At 39.3% G+C, this 23,208-nt stretch overlaps 5 protein-coding genes across 15 annotated transcripts in view; 3 read left to right on the top strand and 2 right to left on the bottom strand.

The window, feature by feature from the left end:
• Nucleotides 1-1,271: 1,271 nt before the first annotated feature.
• On the top strand, nucleotides 1,272-13,948 carry AGO1 (protein argonaute-2). 2 transcript variants are annotated; one of them, XM_064682210.1, is made up of 7 exons: nucleotides 1,272-1,558; nucleotides 5,006-5,190; nucleotides 8,115-8,192; nucleotides 9,240-10,031; nucleotides 10,096-10,318; nucleotides 10,831-12,441; nucleotides 12,810-13,948. In XM_064682210.1, exons 2-7 carry the CDS (start codon nucleotides 5,064-5,066, stop codon nucleotides 12,946-12,948), a joined length of 2,970 nt encoding a protein of 989 aa, XP_064538280.1. In that variant the 5' UTR covers nucleotides 1,272-1,558; nucleotides 5,006-5,063; the 3' UTR covers nucleotides 12,949-13,948. The 2 variants fall into 2 exon arrangements, with proteins under 2 accessions (XP_064538280.1, XP_064538281.1); XM_064682211.1 differs by lacking the exons at nucleotides 1,272-1,558; nucleotides 5,006-5,190 and adding an exon at nucleotides 6,481-7,049.
• LOC135428289 (uncharacterized) lies at nucleotides 4,141-4,358 on the bottom strand. The gene has a single exon (XM_064682230.1). It carries the CDS (start codon nucleotides 4,356-4,358, stop codon nucleotides 4,176-4,178), a length of 183 nt encoding a protein of 60 aa, XP_064538300.1. The 3' UTR covers nucleotides 4,141-4,175.
• Nucleotides 4,399-6,458, bottom strand: mRpL53 (mitochondrial ribosomal protein L53). 4 transcript variants are annotated; one of them, XM_064682226.1, is made up of 3 exons: nucleotides 6,319-6,458; nucleotides 4,648-4,775; nucleotides 4,399-4,583 (listed from the first exon to the last, which is right to left on the bottom strand). In XM_064682226.1, the coding sequence occupies exons 1-3, from the start codon at nucleotides 6,411-6,413 to the stop codon at nucleotides 4,399-4,401; spliced, it is 408 nt and encodes a 135-aa protein (XP_064538296.1). In that variant the 5' UTR covers nucleotides 6,414-6,458. The 4 variants fall into 4 exon arrangements, with proteins under 4 accessions (XP_064538296.1, XP_064538295.1, XP_064538297.1 ...); XM_064682225.1 differs by lacking the exon at nucleotides 6,319-6,458 and adding an exon at nucleotides 5,477-5,701; XM_064682227.1 differs by lacking the exon at nucleotides 6,319-6,458 and adding an exon at nucleotides 5,300-5,382.
• A 4,040-nt stretch (nucleotides 13,949-17,988) lies between the features above and the next one.
• DJ-1alpha lies at nucleotides 17,989-19,112 on the top strand. The gene is made up of 3 exons (XM_064681770.1): nucleotides 17,989-18,282; nucleotides 18,344-18,666; nucleotides 18,729-19,112. The coding sequence occupies exons 1-3, from the start codon at nucleotides 18,091-18,093 to the stop codon at nucleotides 18,883-18,885; spliced, it is 672 nt and encodes a 223-aa protein (XP_064537840.1). The 5' UTR covers nucleotides 17,989-18,090; the 3' UTR covers nucleotides 18,886-19,112.
• A 448-nt stretch (nucleotides 19,113-19,560) lies between these two features.
• shot (dystonin-like protein short stop) overlaps nucleotides 19,561-23,208 on the top strand; it is a 94,925-nt gene continuing 91,277 nt past the window's right edge. For 4 of the 7 annotated variants that reach the window (XM_064682170.1, XM_064682167.1, XM_064682168.1 and 1 more), the window contains exon 1: nucleotides 19,562-19,719. The gene's annotated coding sequence lies outside the window, so the exon portion shown is untranslated. Of the gene's footprint in view, nucleotides 19,720-23,208 lie in introns of all 7 variants that reach the window. The other 3 variants (XM_064682169.1, XM_064682150.1, XM_064682149.1) reach the window with 1 other exon arrangement.

Here is a 23,208-nt window from a genome sequence, read left to right as displayed (position 1 = left end):
CAATTGAATTATAAGTGCAAATTAAGGCTACAATGAATAGTCGAGCTAAAAGGATTGTCGTTCAAGCAAGCTGTCCTTTAATAGAGCGTTTACTGTATGTACATTAAAGCGACAAGTGCTGTCAGGCTGTTGCTAGAAACAACCGTTACATGAAAGTTGCCCTTGACTCGCGAATGTTATGATTTTGTCGCACATACGCATACAAATTGTACGCACTGTTCTGGTCTCTCTCTCTCTCTCTTACTCTGCTGTTGGTTTCGCTCACGCGCCGCCGCTCTCGGCAAGCACACACAGATACACACAAACACAATGAAGAGTGCATGGTTTGCGAATACTTGGAGCAGATATGTGTATTTATTCAACTTCAAACGGGCAAACCGCGCGTTCGCTAAGTCGCTTGATTTTGATTTCGTATTTTGATCTCGAAAATAACACAAAACAATAATCGGCCATAGCCAAAGGCTAAACGCGTTCGATTAACTGTGTAATTTCCTGAGCGGGCATGTGTGTGTCGGACGGGGGGCATTTCGAAAATAAATAAAACAGGGAAATTCTGTTGCTGTTTTGCGTCGTAAGTTGTTGTTTTTGTTGCTGCTTTCATTTTGCAGCAAGCTGCTGCTGCTGCTACTGCTGCTGCCACACGCATATGTGTGTATGTATTTCAATACGTGTGTGTACGATGTGTTTTTTTTTTCAATGCATGACTGCGCGCCGCATTGTTGAGAAAAGCTTTTTCCTCAACTGTATGGCATAAAAGTTAGCGCGTCGCCGCAATAACAAATACAAAAAGAAAAAACAAGAGAAGAAAAAAAGAAATAACAACAATTAGCAGCAGCGGCAGAGCGGTTAGCCAGCTGCGCTGGTGTTGGTAAGCAGAAACGAGCGACCGTCGTTGTCGTTTCGCACACACAAAATCGTTGCCTCGCTCGCACACACACGCACACATGCATATGCACATAAAAGCTTGCAAAAAAAAGTGTATAAAAAACGTCAGCAGCTACAAAATTGTTGTTAAGACAAATAAACAACAAAAAATAAATGAAAAGAAATTCGCAAGTTTGTTGCCATAGTGTGAGTGAGTGTGTGTGTGCGTGAGAGAGAGATAGAGCCGTCAAACTGCGGAGAGTAAAAGTTACTTTATCCCGGTAACGATCTGGCAACACCAACAACAAAAACAGCAGCAGCAAAAGAAATTGCGTTGCGGCAATGGCAATGGCAACAATTTTCAGCAATAAGCTTTGAAATAATCGAGTTAAAAATTGTACAATCGAGACAGCAACAACAAATAAAACGGGGCAATTAAAAGAAATAACAGTTATACAAATAGCAACAGCCGACGGCCGTTAGTGAAGTTCACAACCCAAACGGAGCGCAAATAATCAAAACTCTTTTTTAATGTGTAACAATTTTGGAAAAATCACTCAACGAACACCAACAGCAACAGGAAATCGAAAAAAAACGCCAACAACGATAAAACAACAAATTGAACAACCGCGAACGACTTGTCGCTGATAGGCAAATCCATAAAGCGCCGCATCAGCTGCAATTGTGCGATAAGGTGAGCGCAAACATGGGATCTGTTAGTGTATGTGTTTGTGTGTGTTTGGTTTTGCTTCGTGGGTGGGGGGTGGCAACGCCAAGAGCCTCGACTTCGCTTGCATGTTCCAGAACAGCTGCAGAAATTTCTGCACGCCCACGCGACTGCAGCTCGCGCGCCATTTTATCCAAAAGTTGCTCAAGGAAGTTTTTTTTTTGGAGCCATAACAACACACACAGACACACACATGCATATAAAAGCATACAATTATATGTACTGCATGTATATGTATGTGCATTATGCTGTAATGGCGCCTGAGCATATGCTATGTCAATTTGCAAGAGCGGGCGCTGTGCGAGCGAGACAACCATCTGTGTTCAGAGAGGAAGCCTGTGTTTATGTTTTGGTAGAAAGGTCACACGGGCAATTTCTTCGTTTAAGCTATTGCCGCACAGGCATGTGCAAGTGCTGTAATGGATGTAAGTGTGTGTGTTCTTGAATATGTTTTGTATTCCAATAAAATTGATTGAAGGACACACATTGCCAAAAGTGCGCCTGTATAGGTATCTATTGCATTTAACTGTACATGAATGGGGTTGCCACTTGCTCTATGGACACTTTCACTGGCAGCCCCAACCACTAGTCTGGCGCTATTTCGTTGGGTTATGCAAACAGCCTCAAACTTCAATTTGATGATGGCAACGTGGAAATGGTAGGGGTGTGAGGCAAGACAATTTTCAATATGGCCGACGTGGCTAAACCCACGCATTATTTTGGCAAATAATATTGAAGCACACATGAAAACGAAGTGAGAAGCTTTTTCAGCTTCTAGTCTGACATTGAACTTGAATGACGACATTGTCTACATACATATATATGTATGTATATAAAACACAAGTTATCAAAGCTGCACACAAACACACACACAACTATACATGGGTATACATGTATGCTTTAACCGTTACAAAAGTGTGCGCTGTAACAGCTTTCACCAAATTTACAGACTGCATCTCAACAGTTTGTTGTTTTTATCTGCAGCAATTTGAATCGATATGCATTGCTTTTGCACTCGTCGCACACACACTCACACACACACACATTTCGCCCGCCATTTTAAAAAGTTCAACTCGAAGCTTTGTATTTTGCATTCGCGAGCGGCAACTGCATTTTTGGAGGGGGGCGGCGGGCGCTTGAATTTTCAGTTAGCCACTCACACCGCTATTCCTTCCTCCCTCTCTCCATATCGGTGTATGTGTGAGTGTGGGAAAAAGAAAAGGCAAACAGCAAAACGAAAGTGAAATTTTGTGTTTTTCTTCGTGTTGCGTCTTCTTGCTTGGCTCTGCTCTATTTATCGCAAGGCAAACACCTGTTTAACCCTTAGGCACTGCCACACTATTTATTACATATGTATGTGTATGTATTTAAGGCATTTATCGAAAAGCTTCATATTGCCAGTGTGACCAGTTCAAGTTCCAGCATGACCTCCTTGCTGCGAGCCCAACAATTATATGCGTTTCCAATTACGTGTGGCAGTCGTTGCAATTATATAGCTGTGCCCTGTGCCTTGCCCCCACACACCTCCTCCCTGGGCAGACGCAATCAATGCAATTATAAGGCTGTGTCTCTGGAGTCCCCCCCTCCCACCACGCCGCCCCAGCCTAAGACACAGCTTTTTTTCGGCTGACTCCAGCCAAAGCAGATGATTTTCCGGTTTGCCAAAGCAAAAGTTGCAAACAAAAATAAGAAACCGCTATCTTCAGATGGCGAACTCTAGATACCCTTACAGACCTGGCATAATGTTGGAATCCTTCATATAACAAATTGAATTTCACAAATTATAATTATAAATCGGGCTTTTCTAGATTTTGCCCTCAACCTACAATTTTGAAGCGTAGAGTTCTAGAGAACCCAATAGAAATCAAGCTATAGAAATCCTTAAGTTTAAATATGGTATTGTGCACAAAAGAATGACAAATTCTAGTTTCTTGAATTTAGATCTTTTTTACACATTAAAGAACCTTTTGTAATATAAGCTTTCTGGAAGAATATGTTAGACTAATTCAATGTGTATAAGATGTTGCCAAAAGATCAAGAGTACAATATTTATCATTACTATTGGGCAGGGGTATACAATAAAAACAAACAAAAATAATTGTGTATATTTTAAAGATCGATATTTCTTCTATATTTGTTGCTATGTCAATGATAGATAAAGGTGTCCGTAAATAGTACGAATTTGATAACATATCGGGAGCATAAAAACATTCAAAATTGGTAATTTGCATGGCTTCCATATATCCGATGTTTCAAGGTTTTTTATGATATAATGGCCTTCAACCATCAAGCTAGCCTTTAGAAGAAAGCAGATCATAAACTAAGAAACAGAAAGACAGTATGCCAGTTATATCAAAAATGTATATACTTTATCGGCTGTCACACATTTCCTGACAAACTTCCAATGCCCGCTGCAAGCGTATGAAATGCTGTGCCCAAAACTGGTTTTTCAGCAGGCGACAGGCACAGCCAAGTACCCGAATCGCCGGGCCCCATCGCCTCTGCCCTTTTGGGGCAGTCGTGCAGAGAAAAGACAATGGAGTGGAGTGTTTTACATGTTAAAGCTTAAGTTTTTAATGCTGGTTCAGAAATCTACAGGCTTGATGGTGATAAAGCGCGATAGTATAAATGCCACCAGAACGGTGGCACAGACAAAACAGAAGGCGAACGTGTAGAAGCTCTCCTCCGTAAAGATATCGGTGAAAGCGGGTATGTCCTGATAGATCTGCTCAATGACGGCCAGGGTGCCCTTGTGTTTCCGCACCATGATGACAGGCAGCGAGTGGGAGTCGCTTATCACGTGTTATCTACTTCTTTTTGATCACCTTTTTGCCACCGCCGCCCAATTTCTGTTTCTCCGCCTTCGTTAGCACCTTGTTGGCAACTTCCTCGGGCGGGGCTAATGAGGACACGTGCTTGTTGCACAGCTGCAGCAGTTCCAGGGTATTCAGATTTTCACTATTGAAGCGAATCTCCTTGACTTTGGATTTTTCTGCAAGAGTTGGGCAAATTTGTTATTGGAACAGTGGGTGATTTAGGTTTGCTTAATACACTACCTTGCGCCGAGTCGATTAGCGCAAATTTAATCAACGCTGGCGAACGATCGCAGACAATGTCCGGCTTGACAACGCAATTGGGATTCGTCTGGGACACTTTTGGCGTGGAGAGCAGGAAGAGAAATTCGCTGTGAAGAGCCAGAGAGAGAGAATTGATTTATATAATTAGCTAATATATGACTGCTTTGTGAGAGTAAGTCCAAAGAAATCCATTTCCAAGAAAGGTGCTACCTAAATTGAACATAAGTTAATTATTGTTGTTACTGTTCTTTAGCGACAACTCTTGTATACTAGATAATATTAGAGATTTGAGCACTCTATACACTAATATTCCATTATTTTTTACATGTGGTCCCAGCTGTCTCTGTCAGTGGCAATAGAAGCAACGCCTCAAGCTGACGCCGACACCGACTAAAATGTCAACGGAGCGGGAGCTGGCCGGCGGGCCAGCTCAGCTCCATACGCTGCCGTTGACATTTTCACCCGATTTGGGCACTGCACTGCAGCTGAACTCTACGGTGGGCATCATGGGCAAGGTTTATGGTAAGTGCAAGCCGAACTACTGCTACACAGTAGGACATCATTTATTTTCGTATCAATTTTTACGTGTAATATTTTTATGCACTTTTTCAATAATGTTTTTTATTTTTACATTTTTCGACAACGCACTTTTGTTTCGTGAAAATCTTTACCATATGCGTCGCAATGCGCATGTTTCATAATCGATAAACTGGGGCGCTGGGAAAGCGCTTTTCCAACCCTATTGCTGCCTTATCAACCCACCTCCCAATAACACCCCTCATCCCTTCCTCCTACATAACATACTAACCGTGTGGCTTTTACATTTTCCGCAAACGGATCGAACTGCACTGTAATGCGTTTGACACCTTTAAGATTAACGCTCTTCAGCTGTTTGCCTATGGCCGAGACAATGCCGCCCGAGCGGCTTAATGTGCCGCTAAATGGCACCGACATTTTAAATGCAAATTAAGTAAAACAATTTGCAATTGGTTTTATAACAACACCCAGCGATGCCGATAAATAGCGCTGCCAGACTGATATACAGACTTCCTTAAATATGGCCACACTGCAGTACAATCACTATTCAATACTTAAACCAACCTTTGCCAACACTTCTACTGTCAATTTGAGTATAACAGACCCAATTTGAGTTAACATTAGACTTGCATACGCCGTAGATTAATAGAAAAATACGTTTAAAGGCAATATAATAGCAAAAATAATCCACAACTTACAAATATAATACTGACGCTTTGATTTAGATGCACAAATGCGTCACGCTCACACGCTCCCGCAGCAGCAACATACTGTCATCTCAGTCACACGCACCAACCCCCAGCCAAAGTGCTTTGCCCTCATTTAAGTGTGGTTAGCGTACAGTATGCGTCTCACTCACACACGTCGCGAGTAAAAATTTTGTGTTTGCTGCGGGACGTCCAAGTGTGAAAAACTGATGAAAATTGCATATTTTGCATAATGCGCGACGTGAAAAGCTAACAAAAGTTGTTAAAAATTAAAAATCAATAGTCTGGCTAACGTCTGTGCATAGTTTTGGCAGCGCATACGTGTTCGGGTGCACAAAAACGACGTCTCGAAAAATAACAAATATACGTGTGCACACATTTTTGCTGCCCAATCTAAAACGCATACAAAAGCATTTTCTTGCTGTAGAAGCGCCACCGTCGCCGTCGCCTTCGTCGTTTGTCCAGCGGAGCACCCAGCACACCAGCAATTTTCATACACATTCATACGCACACAAAACACCCACACGCGCACTCACACAGCCAAAGCAAGATAAAGAAGCATAAAGAATAATTTGTTCTTAGTTGTATGACAAAAACACAAAAACAAAAATATAAGAGCATTAGAAATACATACATGCAAATGTATTTGTATATGTACATATACATACAAACAAATACATAAAACGAAAGCTGTGCCTACATTTGTGTTCTTTTCCAATACTACAATAATAACAACCACAATAAAAATAATATTAAAAATTATCAATAATAGTAGTAATATAATTAAAGAAGACTCGACAACAAATTCAACGCATTTGCAAGCGTGTGTCCTGTTCGAAAATTCCAATTTTTACTACAACACAAAATACGCCCGCAACAATAAAATTAATGCGAAAATCAACCAAACGAATAAAACTACTTTAAAGTGTGATAAGCAAAAGGCTGAAATCAAAAAAAAAAAACAAAATATAATAATTAGTAGGAACGAAAAGCAACAAAAAAAAAACCAACTACAAGAACAATCAATTACATTTAAAACACATACACGAAAAAGCAAAAAAAAAACCAGAAAACCTTTGTATACATTCTTACATTTCTTAAACAAATACTAGTGCAAAATGTATCCAGTTGGACAACGTAAGTGGCGATTGCAATTGAAAAAAACAGTCTACAAATCTGCCACATGTTACACACACACACACAAACATACACCCGAAAACCCCCCAATGCCCATAATGAAGCTCTTTGATGTTCTACTTTTGCAAACGCACACACAGACACACACTCGTCGTCGGCTGACTTTGCAAACACAATTCTCCACAATATCATAAAATTGAGAATGAATGAATGCGTAAATGGCCGAGGGCGAGGCACTCGAGACAGTTGAGTAACTGTTAAGTGCAATAGCGCTCAAAGCTCCAATAAGCAAATGCATATAACTAAGAGCATAAGAGGAAGAACACAATAGACTGTAGACTATGTAGACTTGGGCGCATCAATTGAGAGCGCTAGAGCGGGAGAGATACAGGAACAGGCAGTTGTGTCAAACATGTGCACATAAATTGGGTCAACGACCGCAACGTAATAGTTGAGCTTTATGTTGGGGCTCAAGTGGAGTATTTGTTCATCCTTAAGTTCGTCGTTCGATTGCTTCTTCAAAGCGGAATTTTAAAGCGTCGCACCAGTTGCGTCGCAGTTTTGTTGTAGTTTTTTTTTTGCGTATTAGACACGAGGAGCGCAGATGTCGGGCGTAGAATGGAGATGGGAGACTTTCGTAAATTTGCCTGTCGATAGTTTTGAAATTAAAAGGGTTCAATGTTTTTATTAGAATTTGCAGACGAGCTTTTCAATGGAGTAGCACAACAATATATTATTTTCAGTTCTCTTGGGAAGATGCAGGCGTAATATAACTGCACACACATGTACACACTCTAATGTGGCAGATAAACACTTGATTATTATAATGATAATGAAATGATAAATGGATGATGAAGCTGGGAGAAGCTGTAACTAAAATATTAATCGCACTCTATATAATATTCAATATATTTCTTTATCACCTTCTCTTTCTTTCTTCTTTTTTTCTCATTACATTTATTTCATTGAATCAAACATGATTGGCCATTTAATTTAATTTTTTTTTTTATTTTCGTTTCTTTAATTTTTGACAATTTTGATTTTGATTAAATTTTCTTTTTATAGAGTCACAGTGGACCACCCCCTCGCCCACGCGGCCTCAGAGCCCCTCTCAGGCGCAGACTAGCTTCGACACGCTCACATGTAAATTTCTCTCCAACAAAACCAAATTACTAAAACTACTAAAACTAAACAAAAAATCTTAAATTGAAAACAAAAACTTTTTATGTTCTTTAGTTTAATGTTTGAGGAAAACAAAAACAAAATTTGAACTAACATAAAAATATCTACACCTTACTAACCCTATAAAAAAAGTCTACACACTAATTTTTCATAGTAATGTGCAAAATTTTAACTAACATTTTTCGTTTCATGTAATGTTTATTTATGATTTTTCCGTTTGATTGAATGCAAACTAAATGCACAGTTGTATTTAAACTCGACACACCAAAAATCTCTACACAGCGCGTTACGTTGCATATACCGTTACTTGTATAACTTTTGTACTTTTGGTTTTCTCGTGTAGTGCAACTATCTGCATGCCAGCGTTGCTCGTAACCATTATTTTTAATACCCTTCCAGCGGGTTTTCTCATAAAATGCATTTTGCATTTATAATCTTGATATAATATATATATTCTTAAGTCCGTCTGTTTTAACAAATTTTTACATGGATTCGGATCACAATATTATATCAAAAAGCTACCGATCGAAAATTGAGTTATCATTTGAAAATTTAAATAAAAATCACAAAGCAAGACTCACTTTGTTTCCAAGACTCCAGCAATAAACCATCCAAAGTCGGATTAATATATCATATGGTTCTCGTAGAGAGGACCGTTTAAGACACATTTATTTCTATTCTAAAAATATCTTCACCACTCGCCAATTATGAATATTATTAAACAGAAATATGTTCAAGATCGGAGCTCTATATTATATAGCTCTCATTAAATTAATCAGCTGGGTATAGCAACAATGCGTTTTTCAGATCACATTATTAAAGTCTACATACGTCTGTAAGGGTACCCAGTTTTCGGCAACCGAAGAAATTTGTTCTAGTTTGTTACTTAGTACAATTATCTAGTTGCTAATGCGTCGCATAGTCGTTAATTTACTTGCGTTTTATCTATTCCTTTATCTGGAAATTTTCGTTTGTAGTCTAATCCCGATTTCTGACACACACTTACAGCACCACCAGCGCCCGGTTCATCGGTAAATCCCACCGCTGTGACCAGTCCGAGTGCTCAGAATGTTGCTGCCGGCGGTGCCACCGTTGGTGGTGCAGCTGCTGCAGCCGCTGCTCAGGTTGCCTCTGCTCTTGGCTCCACGGCTAGCGTATCGGCAGCCATTGCCGCTGCAGCGGCATCGCCCACTGCGCAGCCGGATATGCCGGTATTCACGTGCCCGCGTCGACCGAATCTCGGCCGGGAGGGCAGACCGATTGTGCTCCGTGCGAATCACTTTCAGGTGACAATGCCGCGCGGCTTTGTGCACCATTACGACATCAATATCCAGCCGGACAAGTGTCCGCGCAAGGTGAATCGCGAGATCATTGAGACCATGGTGCATGCGTATAGCAAGATCTTTGGGGTGCTCAAGCCCGTGTTTGATGGACGCAATAATTTGTATACGCGCGATCCACTGCCCATTGGCAATGAGCGTCTGGAGCTGGAGGTGACGCTGCCCGGCGAGGGCAAGGATCGCATCTTCCGTGTGACGATCAAGTGGCAGGCGCAGGTGTCGCTCTTTAATCTGGAGGAGGCGCTGGAGGGGCGTACTCGCCAAATACCCTATGATGCCATATTGGCACTCGATGTGGTCATGCGTCATTTGCCCAGCATGACGTACACGCCCGTGGGACGCAGTTTCTTTAGCTCACCCGATGGCTATTATCATCCTCTGGGTGGCGGTCGTGAAGTCTGGTTTGGTTTCCATCAGAGCGTACGGCCATCGCAGTGGAAAATGATGCTCAACATTGATGGTGAGTAGGCGAACTAACTGCAACTTATTTGAATTCAATTCTAAACTAAATCCTTGCCTTACAGTTTCGGCTACTGCCTTCTACAAGGCACAACCGGTTATTGATTTTATGTGCGAGGTCCTCGACATACGCGACATTAATGAGCAGCGCAAACCGCTCACCGACTCGCAGCGCGTCAAATTCACCAAGGAGATCAAGGGACTCAAGATTGAGATTACACACTGTGGCCAAATGCGTCGCAAATATCGCGTCTGCAACGTTACACGCCGACCAGCTCAAATGCAATCGTAAGTGAAAGCAACGAAATTGCAATCAAATCCTAGCTCAGGTTAGGTGAGTGGGCTATTTCCCCCTAGGAGCTGTTCTGGTAGAAACCTGATATAAGTTTATAAACCTAAGAAAACGTATTCTGGTCGTACGTTGAGCGTAGCATTTGCAGAAGTTTTGCCTAATAGGTGTTAATAGGCCAGTAGACAGTAATAACTCGGATTAGTGCTAACAGACCCTGTCTACCTTCGGATTTCTACATCAACGAAAACAGAATTCAGTTGACGACAGGAGTCATAACAGGTCATGTGGCAGAAAACCCGGATGATTTCCATATTTTATAAATCCATGGCATGGTTTCAAAGATGCATGTACATCTAACGAGATTGGGTGTCCTTTTTGGGCGCGATCTCTGGAAGAGATTTGCGTCAACTATTTACAGATTAGAGAATAAAAAGACATCACTTGAAGACTGGCTACAATTGAATGGTTACATTAACTGATCCCAATTTATCTTTTCTTTTTTGATTAGCTTCCCGCTGCAGCTAGAAAACGGGCAGACTGTGGAGTGCACCGTGGCCAAGTACTTTTTGGATAAGTATCGCATGAAGCTGCGCTATCCGCATTTGCCCTGCCTGCAGGTGGGTCAGGAGCACAAGCACACCTATCTCCCGCTCGAAGTGTGCAACATTGTGGCCGGCCAGCGTTGCATCAAGAAGCTCACCGATATGCAGACATCAACAATGATCAAGGCCACCGCTCGCTCGGCGCCAGATCGCGAACGCGAGATTAACAATCTGGTCAAACGTGCCGACTTCAACAATGACTCGTATGTCCAGGAGTTCGGTCTGACCATCTCCAATTCCATGATGGAGGTGCGCGGCCGAGTGTTGCCGCCACCAAAGCTACAATATGGGGGACGTGTATCGTCGGGCATTACCGGACAGCAGCTGTTACCGCCACAGAACAAGGTCAGCCTGGCGTCGCCCAATCAGGGCGTTTGGGATATGCGTGGCAAGCAGTTCTTCACGGGCGTCGAGATACGCATTTGGGCAATTGCCTGCTTTGCGCCACAGCGCACAGTGCGCGAGGATGCGTTGCGTAACTTTACACTGCAACTGCAAAAGATCTCCAATGATGCTGGAATGCCCATCATTGGGCAGCCTTGCTTCTGCAAGTATGCTACTGGACCGGATCAGGTGGAGCCCATGTTTCGTTATCTGAAGATAACCTTCCCTGGACTGCAGCTTGTCGTTGTCGTGCTGCCGGGCAAAACGCCTGTCTATGCTGAGGTGAAGCGTGTGGGCGACACGGTGCTGGGCATGGCCACGCAGTGTGTGCAGGCCAAGAATGTGAACAAGACATCGCCACAAACGCTCTCCAATCTGTGCCTCAAGATCAATGTAAAGCTGGGCGGAATTAACTCTATTTTGGTGCCCTCGATTCGACCCAAGGTCTTTAATGAGCCCGTCATTTTCCTGGGCGCCGATGTCACCCATCCGCCGGCTGGTGACAACAAGAAGCCATCTATAGCCGCTGTTGTTGGCTCGATGGATGCGCATCCATCGCGTTATGCGGCCACGGTGCGCGTTCAGCAGCATCGCCAGGAGATAATTCAGGAGCTAAGCAGCATGGTGCGCGAACTGCTTATCATGTTCTACAAATCCACCGGTGGCTATAAGCCGCATCGCATCATACTCTATCGCGACGGCGTCTCCGAGGGTCAATTCCCCCATGTGCTGCAGCACGAGCTGACCGCCATACGCGAGGCATGCATCAAATTGGAGCCGGAGTACAGACCGGGCATTACATTTATTGTCGTACAGAAGCGACATCATACGCGACTCTTCTGCGCCGAGAAGAGGGAGCAGAGCGGCAAATCAGGCAACATACCCGCCGGCACCACCGTCGACGTTGGCATCACACATCCCACAGAGTTTGATTTCTACTTGTGCAGCCATCAGGGCATTCAGGGCACCAGTCGCCCCTCCCACTATCATGTGCTCTGGGATGATAATCACTTTGATTCCGATGAGCTGCAATGCCTCACCTATCAACTGTGCCACACCTATGTGCGCTGCACGCGCTCTGTCAGCATCCCAGCGCCGGCCTACTATGCGCATTTGGTTGCCTTCCGTGCCAGGTATGTAACACTTATATTTATTATAGACTACGTTTAGGCTATGCTAACTAGGCAGGTGATTATAGTTTTATAAAACTAGCGGCGTTCTATGCGATTTTCAAAATTTGTAGTGAGGTTATGGTCGCGCATAAGAATACAAAAAATACAAGCGCAGCTAACTTAGCTAGTCTAAACGCATATTTGGAGTTGCCAGATTGTCTTAGAAGAGGTAAAACTCAATAGGCGCAGCCAACTTAACTAGCCTAAAATCAAGTTTGTGTTCCCAGACTTTAATAAATGAAAAAAGTTCAGAAAGTCTTAGTTGCATAGCATGAACAAGTCTATATAACTGTTGATTACTGAATTACTGACATTTCTTTGCCCAACAGATACCATCTGGTCGAAAAGGAGCACGATTCCGGCGAGGGATCGCATCAGAGCGGCTCCTCCGAGGATCGCACGCCCGGAGCCATGGCACGCGCTATAACGGTTCATGCCGATACCAAAAAGGTCATGTACTTTGCCTAAAAAGTATAGAAAGCGACACCAAAATAAAAAACAAACAAATTAACAAACACACATCCACACAGCAACAACAACAACAACAACAAAACACTTAAATTTCGAAAATGAATTCGAATAAGCAGCCAACTCAGAAAAAAAAAACAAAGCGTTTACGAAAGCCGAGTCGGAATCATTAGAAAATAAGTTTAAAATGATGTTTATGTTTAAGTTATAAAGAAAGCCAGAACAGCTCTTATGGAGCACATTTGCATTAGCTTTTAGGCCCAAAATACACACAAACAATACACACACACAAACACCAATACCCACACGCCAAAATCGTAGGGATTAGAGAAAAAGGGAATCGAATGTTTAAGCACAAGCAGGCGCAACAAATGTGAAAGAGAATTCTCAAAAAAAGAAAGAAAAAAAAACAAAAAATTTTAAAATAAAAACAAGCGTAGCGAAACAAACTAAAGGGAACAAAACGAAAGTCAAAAAAACAACAACAGCTGAAAACAACCGCAAAACAACAACACACATTTACGATGAACTTTTGTAATAGAATAAATTATATTTTTACACAATACAAAACAAAAACAAAGTTTAAAAAATGTGAAGACAAAAAAAAAATGCAGACAACCAAAGGTTTTTTAGTATATCAAAACAAGAAAAAAGTTGCTGATTAACACACACACACAGACAACAAAACACAACATATACACAACAACAACAACAACAACTCGGAATTCTCTGTACTGTGAACGAAGACCACCACCAAGCTTAATGAATTATTAACAAAAACAAAAATGACAACAACAAACAACAACATTACGACAAGCATTAAAGAGTGTAATAATTAGCCATATATATATGTGTATAAAACAAAAAGAAAAACTTCAATACTACAACTCAAAAGTCCAGAATTGTAAAGAAAAGCAAACTTTTTAGTAGACTTAAGCTGGGAACTACCAAAAAAAAAACAAAACAGTAACAACATTAACGATAACTCCAATTTCAACAAGGGACAAACTTTTGGTCAAACAATTGTTAGTTATATTTATATATATATAATATATATATATATATATATATACATGTATATTTAGGCAACTAGTATATTGTATCTGTATAAACGTGGCTAGCCGTGACTTTAACACAAATGGCAAAAAACAAAAACAATACTTAAAAGTTTGCGCTAAACTTATGCTAAAGTCAACAGTTGCTGTTTAACTAAACAGCGAATTTTAGTTATAGTTAAATAGTTTATGTTTTCTATAAACACACTATGCACACACACCCACACACATACACAGGCACACACACAACACAACACAGCATACACGGCATATCAAACCCAATGTCCAATTAATTTATGTACCTCTATTTAGCTCAACTTAAGTTTCATAATTTTAATAACAAACACAAAACGCTGTTAATTGTATTAATGAAGTCTTAACAAATAACGTGGTGTACGGGTAAACAAATAATATGGTAATTAAGCGCAATTCTTTATTCAAATCATATTTTCGCAGCTGCTCCCCTAAACTCATAGGGCATATTTAGTTTAAGTTTTAGTTTTTTTTTAATAATTGCCAATTTTACAAACCTTACAAATATTAATATGTATATATAAATATATATATACATATATGTACTTTTATGGAGGACACAGTTCAAGTTAACATTATGCTGATTTGTTCTATTATAGAACCAAAAACGAGCAACCCATTTATTTATAACAATTTCTGTCTTCAGACACTTCAAGCGCCCTCTCATGCAAATATGTTCAAACTCAAGTTACAATTTTTTTAAAAATTACTTTGATGCCTTTCAAAACGTGTCGTCTACACACGCATACACACACACAAACACACACCGACACAAATACCTACACCCTCACACACACATACATAAAATACATATATGTGAGCATTATAAAATACATAAATTATAAACATGTATAAGCTAAAATTTTCTATTACAAATTAGTTCTTAAAGCAAAAACAACAAAATGAAAGTGTGCAAAAGCAGCTGAAGATTCGGTGGCTTTGTAACATGTTTATTTTGTTTTTAATGTATTTGTATTTTTTATGATGAAAAAAAAAAAAACATTAATTATTTAGCATGTTTTAACACAAGGGATTAAAATTGTACATTTATTTCTTAACAAACAAAGAAAAACAAAAAACAAACAATTAAAAAACAATTCTAATTTTAAGGACATCCAAAAGCAAAAAGCAACAATGTAATCGAAACAATGCAAATAATATGCGGGGTCTCTTAAGTTTAGGTACATGCGCCCGGGTCTCTCAACAAAACCCTACTTTACAAATACATTTTTATGTACTTTAAGCTTAACAACAAAACAAAACAAAACAACAACAATATATGTGCCGACAATGAATGTATCCTTGTAATTGTAATTTGTACTTGTAAAACACACGAGGGATAGCTATAATGCTGGTTCGACATTTATAGAGCAAAGTCTAAAGCTTTAACACAAAATATATAGATATCTATATATATATCTAGATATATGCCCAGACTCTTGAAACAACAGTTGACACTTGTGATTAAGACATTAACAGAATTAATATGGGCGCATAACTTATAAATCACATAATCCATTAATATATATATATATATATATATATATATATATACATATATAACAAGCTAATATAAATGCAATAAAAGATTTATACATAATTATTATGTAAATGTATTATTCCCCTCCTTAAAAACGAAAACAATTTCATGGTTTCTTCAAATGTCGCGCAGCTAAACCGAAGGACATTATAACACAATATCTCATATATAGTTATATATAGACTATCCCTATATATATATAGCAGAGAGTGAGATTTGCATGGATTGATTGACGATCTATAAACGAATACTGTATACACTGTATAAAATATATCAAAGCCCAACTGAATGTAATACTTTTTGCTCTGCTCTATAAACGAGGGCCGCCAACAATGAGTTTATATACTAAATAGTATATATATATATTACATATAAATAGATTAAAAGTAAACAATTTTCTATTCAACAGGCCGGGAAGCCGACTATAATGATTCTCTCACTTTCTATGTGTCGAAATTTAATTGAGCTTTAAACAAAAAACAACTTATAACAAAAAAATGGATCAGAGCTGGGGCCTCTTGTTATTTCTAACAATTATTACTTATAAATGTGCCGTTTATTGCAAACTCAATGATATAATAAATTAAATATTAGCAACTAAGCACACAAAACATATAAATGTCTACAATAATATACAAGTATATATATATATAACTATATATTCGGATTAGATGATCAAACGAAGCTAGAACAGCAATTGCACAACTCTTCCTAAAGGAAATAAAATTATGCCACAATTAACAAAAAAAAAAACAAAACAAAAAAAAATTCCAAAGGACTAACTCCAAGCAATTATATACGTTTAATTACTTACCAAAATATATGTATATTTATATATATATATATATATATATATATATATGTAAATGTGTATGTTTACGTAATTGTGTACACGTATTCTTCCAATTAGTCCCACACAAAGGAAACACCACGCCCGTAACCCAGGCCCACAGTTGTCGTAGTGTTCCAATTGACATTCAAAGACAAAAATAAAAACATACAAATATTATTTAAAAACAAAAACGAAAAGCAAATAAAACTTAGCTGAAATTGGATTAGCAAAAATCTTGAGAAAAAAAAAACTAAAACAAACAAATAAAGTACTCGTAAATTAAAGGTATCAAATGTATCGTCAGAAGCTTAAAAATTACATATTATGTAATACTTACTTATATATCTGATATCTGATCCACTTAAAAGATCAATTTCAACAACAACAACAACAAAAACCCAATCAAACCCTTACTTTAAAGTTTAAACCAAAATGCCGGGTAATTAATCAATAACATAAATAATTTTTAATTATTATTTAAGCAAATTGAGCAAAAATACATTATTCGTAAAGCATAAATAAATAAAAACTAAATGCGAAACGTAAGCAACGTAAATATGGGAAATCTGTAACTTTGGTGATCTTTTTAAATGTTATTAGTAAAAAAATAAAAATAAAAATAAAAAACTAAAATAACAAGAAATACAAATCAAACAAGTTCTAAATGTGACTTAAATTACGACGTAAAGATTTTTCCACACTATTGATAAACTTTTTAATATTGGACTACCATCAGAGACAATTAATTTAACTCAATTGAAATTAAAAAAAAAAAGAAGAAGTAATTAATTAAAATCAGCTGTCTAACAATTAGTTTCTAAGCGCTTCAATACAAATAGTTCTTATGTATAACAACTAATTCAATTAAGTTACATTTTATACAAAAGAAAAAACTAAAAACAAAACATTTCAGATTAGTTTGCAAGTTTTTTGCGGTTTTACATAATTTTATTTTTTTTAATTTCGAAAACAAAATTAACATTTGGCAATCTACATAAATGCATGTGTATGTGTGAATTTGTGAGTAGAACCAAATTAACATATTCAATTGCATTGCAAACAAGAAAAATAAAATACATAGACACCTATTTTTTGTTCAATAAATATATATTTAACTAAAAAATATCGTTTTAGTTTAATGCACGCAACAGGAAACCCAATTTGAATGACGTCACAATTGTTTTACTCATCGTTGCAGATCCAAGGAACTTGTCACTGAATTGGTTCACGGTTCGCACAGATAACTCACCTTTCAGTTTCCACGTTTTCCCCAAATTTAAATATAACACTTTCAACTTATAAGCCATAGCAATGCATTTATGTATTTTTTTTTAAATTGACAAGTTAAATATCTTCTAATGCATTCTTATCTCTACTGCCTCAAGCTTAAAAAAAAGAACGTTAATTAAAAAAACTAAGGTTCTTTCAGTTCACGATTTGAACCCTTGCCTTAAGGTTCGGTTCGCGTATATGGTTATTCATAGCCATGAACATAGACTTAAAAATTTGTTTGAAGCAACGAATATTGCTTTGATTTTAAGTATATTGTTATTATTCTAGATATCTTGCAACCAACTTTTCATTTTATTTCAATTTCCAAATTCGAAAGTCACCTCAGCTAATTGTCTGAAATTTGAGCTGGCAACAGTTTTTTACATCGATAACCAACCACTCTTATCGATATGTACTCAATGTTACGCTGGCCACTGCGACTGCTATCGCTGAGCAGAAGTCGTGAGAGTAGCGTTTTAAGCATAACTCAGCCGAAATTTTTCGCCGACTGTAACATGACAAAAAGTGCGTTGATTATCCTGGCACCAGGTGCGGAGGAGATGGAGTTTACCATTGCAGCGGACGTGCTGCGTCGTGCGGGCGTAAGTGACCACCCATTATCCGGCTATTTTTAGCATCTATCGCAACGACTTTTACGCCCAGGTCAATGTGACCGTCGCCGGTTTGAATGGCAGCGAGCCGGTCAAGTGCTCGCGTGACGTAGTCATTGTGCCGGACAAATCCCTGGAGGAGGCGCTAGCGGATGAGCCATACGATGTGGTTGTGCTGCCCGGCGGATTGGGCGGTTCGAATGCCATGGCTGATTCGAAGGCGATTGGCGAGCTGCTGCGTAACCAGGAATCGGCTGGACGTCTAATTGCAGCCATTTGTGCAGCGCCCACAGCGTTGGCCAAACACGGCATAGCCACCGGCAAATCGCTGACGTCATATCCCGCCATGAAGCCTCAACTGGTGGATAAATATTGGTGGGTCACCTACTGATATTGGCATATAGAATATTTATGATATACATTTGTATTTTAAGCAGCTATGTGGATGATGAGAACGTCGTGCAGGATGGAAATCTAATAACCAGTCGTGGACCGGGCACAGCCTACGAATTTGCACTGAAGATATCCGAGCAGCTGACTGGCACTGTGAAGGCACAGGAGGTAGCCAAGGGCATGCTTCTGAACTTCAACTAAAGTTCATATTCATAAAAATAATAATCTCTTGTTCTCAAAAAGATAGTAGCAAAAAAACGGTTGAAAAGGCTATAATCGATAAAGTAGCAGCAAGCGCGGCTATCGATACTTCAACATCGCGATTCTTTCACATGTTTAAGTATTTTATGCCCTTCGAACGACCCTCAAGGAACAATTTATTTCAAAATGAACAATAAATATTAATTAATTGATGCTAAAATTTGAAATATCTGTAAAAAATGTTTATTTTTAAACCTTATCTCACGTGATAGATGCAAATTAACTAGAATGCGCGACTAACGACCTAAATAGTAAATAAATAATATTAACTGAAAATTCATTAAAGCAACAGTTAATACCTACAATAATTCATAGATAAATAAGTAATTATAATTAAGTGTTAATAATAATTGCAATATTGGCGTATATGAAAACACCAGATGCGTGACGTCATACGCGCTCGGAACTCCGCAGAACAAAGTGGCAACCTTTTACGCTCTGAAACTATGCGCAGAATGGACCTGTTTCACACCAGCAGTTGTGCTCTCTCACATTTTACTCTCCGAGTATTTTCGCCGCCGGATAGAATATTTCACTTGCTCAATCGATAGACGATATCAGTTTCAATTCACAAGTCAACGCGGTAGGACGTGTGCGCGCTAGTTAGCCGCCTGGCCGTTACTCGCATTGCATTTCGGTAGAATTAAATTTCGCTGCACTGGGAAATTTTCATTGTGTGTGGTTTTTGGGCACGTAAATAATAATTTATTGTTGTTGCGCCCAATTGCACCAAGTACGCCTCCCGTATGTGCATATGTGTGCGTGCTTGTTTGTGTAAGTGTTGTCTGTGTAGACGCCGTCAATGTTGTTGTTGTAAATTGCACAAGTGTAACGGTATCTATATCTAGAAGTGCATCAAGCACAACAGCAACAACAACTTCGTTGTAAGCAGCATAGTGTAAAGAGTGTGTAAACGAAGTGCAAACCAAAGAGTAACACAAAAAAATAAAAAAAATTGTGCAGCTCATTCAAACTTCACGCTTGTAAAAGACGCAAGAGATATTCAACAAAAGTAAATGCAACAATAACAAATGCAACAACAACTCGAACGGTTCGCTTGCTTAAATTGCCATAAATTATTTTATAATTTTTGTGTATGCAGTGTAACTACATACACACACATGCATTGCACTTTGTGAATGTGAAAATTAACATAAGCATCAGAGCAGCAGCGTGAAAACGGCAAACAACAGGAAAAATGTTGCTCGAGAAAAGCCAAAACGAAACGAAAAAAAAAATAGTGGATATAACAAAAACAACAACAACAAGAGCACCCTGCTTGCCTGCACAGCTCAGCCGCTCCTTACGCTCTTTCTCTCTCGCCATCTCTCTCTTTCTATCTACCCATCTCCTTTGCTGTAACTGCTGCTCTCTTGCTGCTGCTCCTTATGAGTCAGCGTGCAGAGCAGCGCTGCTCGCGTCGGCGACCGCAGCACGATTTGAGGGCAATGTATGGCAAACAACAAAAAAAATAATGAAAAAAACGTGCAAAAGAAATTGTGCAAAATTCAAAGCTTCAACGTGTTTCGGTCCTCTGCAGCGCCGACAGTGACAAATGCAACGTGAGAAAAAGCAGCAAGAAAAAATAGCATGAAGCAGAGATCGACAAAAGTAAAAAGCTTCAACAATAAACGGTATTTGTTCTCATATGGAATTTGTTCCAGCCGCCAACATTTGTTGATCTGCTAATGTGTGTGCGTTACGTATGTGAGTGTATGTGTTTGTGTTAAATAAACAACTACATAATTTGTTTATGAACTTTTTAATGGAACACAAAGGCAACGTAAAGATGTATGTGTATGTGTACATAAGTGTGTGTTTGTGTTTAAGAACTGTGTCAACCCTCAACCCTCAGCACACAAAGCAGCTGCGTCGCTGCCGGCAAAGGCCGGTTTAAGTGTTGGCAGCGCTGCGCCTGTCAAGATGCAGCCCTCTGCGTTTTCTTCGTCGAAATCTAAAGCTCTTCCCATACAAGTTCGCATTGTGATGCTAATAAGCAAATGCATGTGTTTTTTAAATCAATCTTTATTCTTTTATTTTTGTTACGCGCGCTTGAAAAATCGATAGGATAAGACAGCGACGTTATAATGACGGCCGGGGGGGATGTATGGTAGGATAATTTTTGAGTGGTGGGTGACACATTTGCTCACATTTCACATGTTCCGTTTTGATCAGTCAATCGCACGCATTACTCATACACACGCACACACTGACATTCAACCTGCTGCCTGTGCCGCCTGCCGCCTGCCAATGGCAGCCCTGACACTGACCACAACAACATTCATAACACAGACAGCGCATGCAGAAGTGAAAGAGAGTACGAGAGAGCGAGAGAGAGAGAGTGCAAGACTTCCGCTCTCTGCATTTATCTTTGCTTGTGCCGGCGCTCTGTTTACAATTTGGTGTTTTTTTTTAAACATATTTTTCTGTTATGTTCTTTATTTTGCTTGTTCTTTTTATAACAGCAAAGTTCAGTGGCTGCTGAAAATGCACGCAACCAACCCCCAAGCACAAACACACACTTTTGAGCGTTTGGCCTTTTGGCAGCTGAGCTAATACAGTGGACGCTGGGAAAATGAAACTCAAGAAAAAAGGAATTTTTCCAGAAATTGGATTTCTTAAAAAATAAGAAATCAATTTTAAATGCACATTTTTTTTCTTGAATGTCCTTTGTTAAAGAAATGAATGAAAATTAAAAAAAAGTCGGCTTAGAGAAACTATTTAATTTAATTTACCTTTAATAAATACGAACGACTTCGGAGCTGGCTAAAAAGTATTTTTTTGGCTATATCTACCGACTAAAAACTAATAATTAGCAAAATGTTGCTGATAAGAATTGCGTTCGAAATCGCTGCGTTCTAATTAGCGAGCGTCCACTGTACATTATATTTCATATTACAAGCGACATTGCGTTTTTCCTCTCTATCTCTCTCTCTCTTAACGAGTTGTAACATCATCAAATTGATTTGCGGCCCTAGCCTAGAAAAAAACATGCGAGGGGTTGTTGTAGTTGTTGTTATTGTTGTTGTTGTTCCGCTGTTGGCCCGGAAAATGCACTCGAGCGTTGACTGTAGCTGTTTTACCGCTTCGTCTGCCTGTCTCCTCCTCTAGTTCTTCTTCTTTTCGTTTTGCCGTCTGACAAGTTGTGCGTTTTTTCCATGCACTTGGCCCATGTTTTTGCTTTAACTCCTGCCACAGCTCTTGGCTCAAAAGTTACCCTCGCTCTGGTCGTCTGGGTGTGCCGCCCAGAGTCTCAGTCCCAGCGGAACGCTGAACTCGTGGCTAAAGTTCAAGTGGCGCCGCTTTGCATGCAAGTTCAGGGCGTGCCGCCCAAAAGGCGTCTAGAGGTGTCCGATTAGCCTAATTAGAGTTAAAGCCCAGTAGATACTTTTGCCAGCAATTGTAGATTAAATAAAGTTTTTTACAAAAATAAATGACTTTATTTATTTATAACTATATTGCCTTGCATCATCGTCATCATCGTCGTGTCGTGGCGCATGTCTCGAATTATCTGTCATGTGGCATCTCTGATAAGCGAACAACCAACGCAATCAGCAACTCAGTTTCCACAGAATTATTATTATTAGTAACTCAGCTTCAAGCCTCAAAACTTCCAGCTAATTAAAATTCTGCAGAGGCAACGCCTACAAAAAAAGAACAACTAACATATATATTTTCTAGGCCTCACTGTGAAAGGAAAGCCCCAATTAGCCCGCCAACTGACGCTCGTAAACATGAAAATGAAGTGTTTCAAACAGACCCATTTAACAATTAGCGGCTAGACAGTTGGAAAGATGAAAGACAAACTGATGACTAGATGATGCAGACTTATGATCACTTTGAACAGTGACTGATCTTTGAGGAAAAAGCGATCTCTGGTGGCATGATAAGTGAAGGCAGGGTAGTTCTATATTCGATATGCTAAATATAAGGGAGTTATATTACCCTTAGAATATCTGATATCAGCTGGAAATATATAGAGCAGAAATGATCAACGATCGATGATGAATAAAGCAAAGATACGCATGAGAGTTGAGAAGGAAGATTTGGAATTCAATTCAAGGATCAGAAATCGGTGGAACATGAACACAGAGTTAAAACAAATTAGACATGGATTAAACAAGAATGTCAGCCAAATTCTACAGCAGATATTACCAGGAATCGCCGGGCAACGAGATAAAGCATTAACTTATGGTAGATAACTTCCATAATCTTCCGTTCTTCCGTAGTGAAGATATGCTTAGACAAACTCTAAAATCCCTT

The sequence above is a fragment of the Drosophila montana genome, unplaced genomic scaffold (genome assembly GCF_035044405.1).
Source record: "Drosophila montana isolate Dmon_TW-CO22-7 unplaced genomic scaffold, ASM3504440v1 contig_2438_1, whole genome shotgun sequence".
Lineage (NCBI taxonomy): Eukaryota > Metazoa > Arthropoda > Insecta > Diptera > Drosophilidae > Drosophila > Drosophila montana.
Note: the sequence above shows the minus strand (reverse complement) of the source record. Positions and strands in the feature narration are given on the sequence as shown.

What these genes read in the sequence shown, in the direction of transcription:
- LOC135428289 (XM_064682230.1), bottom strand. Translation starts at nt 4,358, where the DNA reads ATGGTGCGGAAACACAAGGGCACCCTGGCCGTCATTGAGCAGATCTAT.
- AGO1 (XM_064682210.1), top strand. Translation starts at nt 5,064, where the DNA reads ATGTCAACGGAGCGGGAGCTGGCCGGCGGGCCAGCTCAGCTCCATACG. An exon ending in AATGATGCTCAACATTGATG is followed by an intron (nt 10,032 to 10,095) that starts GTGAGTAGGCGA and finishes CTTGCCTTACAG; the next exon opens with TTTCGGCTACTGCCTTCTAC. An exon ending in CGACCAGCTCAAATGCAATC is followed by an intron (nt 10,319 to 10,830) that starts GTAAGTGAAAGC and finishes TTTTTTGATTAG; the next exon opens with CTTCCCGCTGCAGCTAGAAA.
- mRpL53 (XM_064682225.1), bottom strand. Translation starts at nt 5,622, where the DNA reads ATGTCGGTGCCATTTAGCGGCACATTAAGCCGCTCGGGCGGCATTGTC. An exon ending in GAAAATGTAAAAGCCACACG is followed by an intron (nt 4,776 to 5,476) that starts GTTAGTATGTTA and finishes GGCTCTTCACAG; the next exon opens with CGAATTTCTCTTCCTGCTCT. An exon ending in GCTAATCGACTCGGCGCAAG is followed by an intron (nt 4,584 to 4,647) that starts GTAGTGTATTAA and finishes CAACTCTTGCAG; the next exon opens with AAAAATCCAAAGTCAAGGAG.
- DJ-1alpha (XM_064681770.1), top strand. Translation starts at nt 18,091, where the DNA reads ATGTACTCAATGTTACGCTGGCCACTGCGACTGCTATCGCTGAGCAGA. An exon ending in ACGTGCTGCGTCGTGCGGGC is followed by an intron (nt 18,283 to 18,343) that starts GTAAGTGACCAC and finishes TTTTACGCCCAG; the next exon opens with GTCAATGTGACCGTCGCCGG. An exon ending in CAACTGGTGGATAAATATTG is followed by an intron (nt 18,667 to 18,728) that starts GTGGGTCACCTA and finishes TATTTTAAGCAG; the next exon opens with CTATGTGGATGATGAGAACG.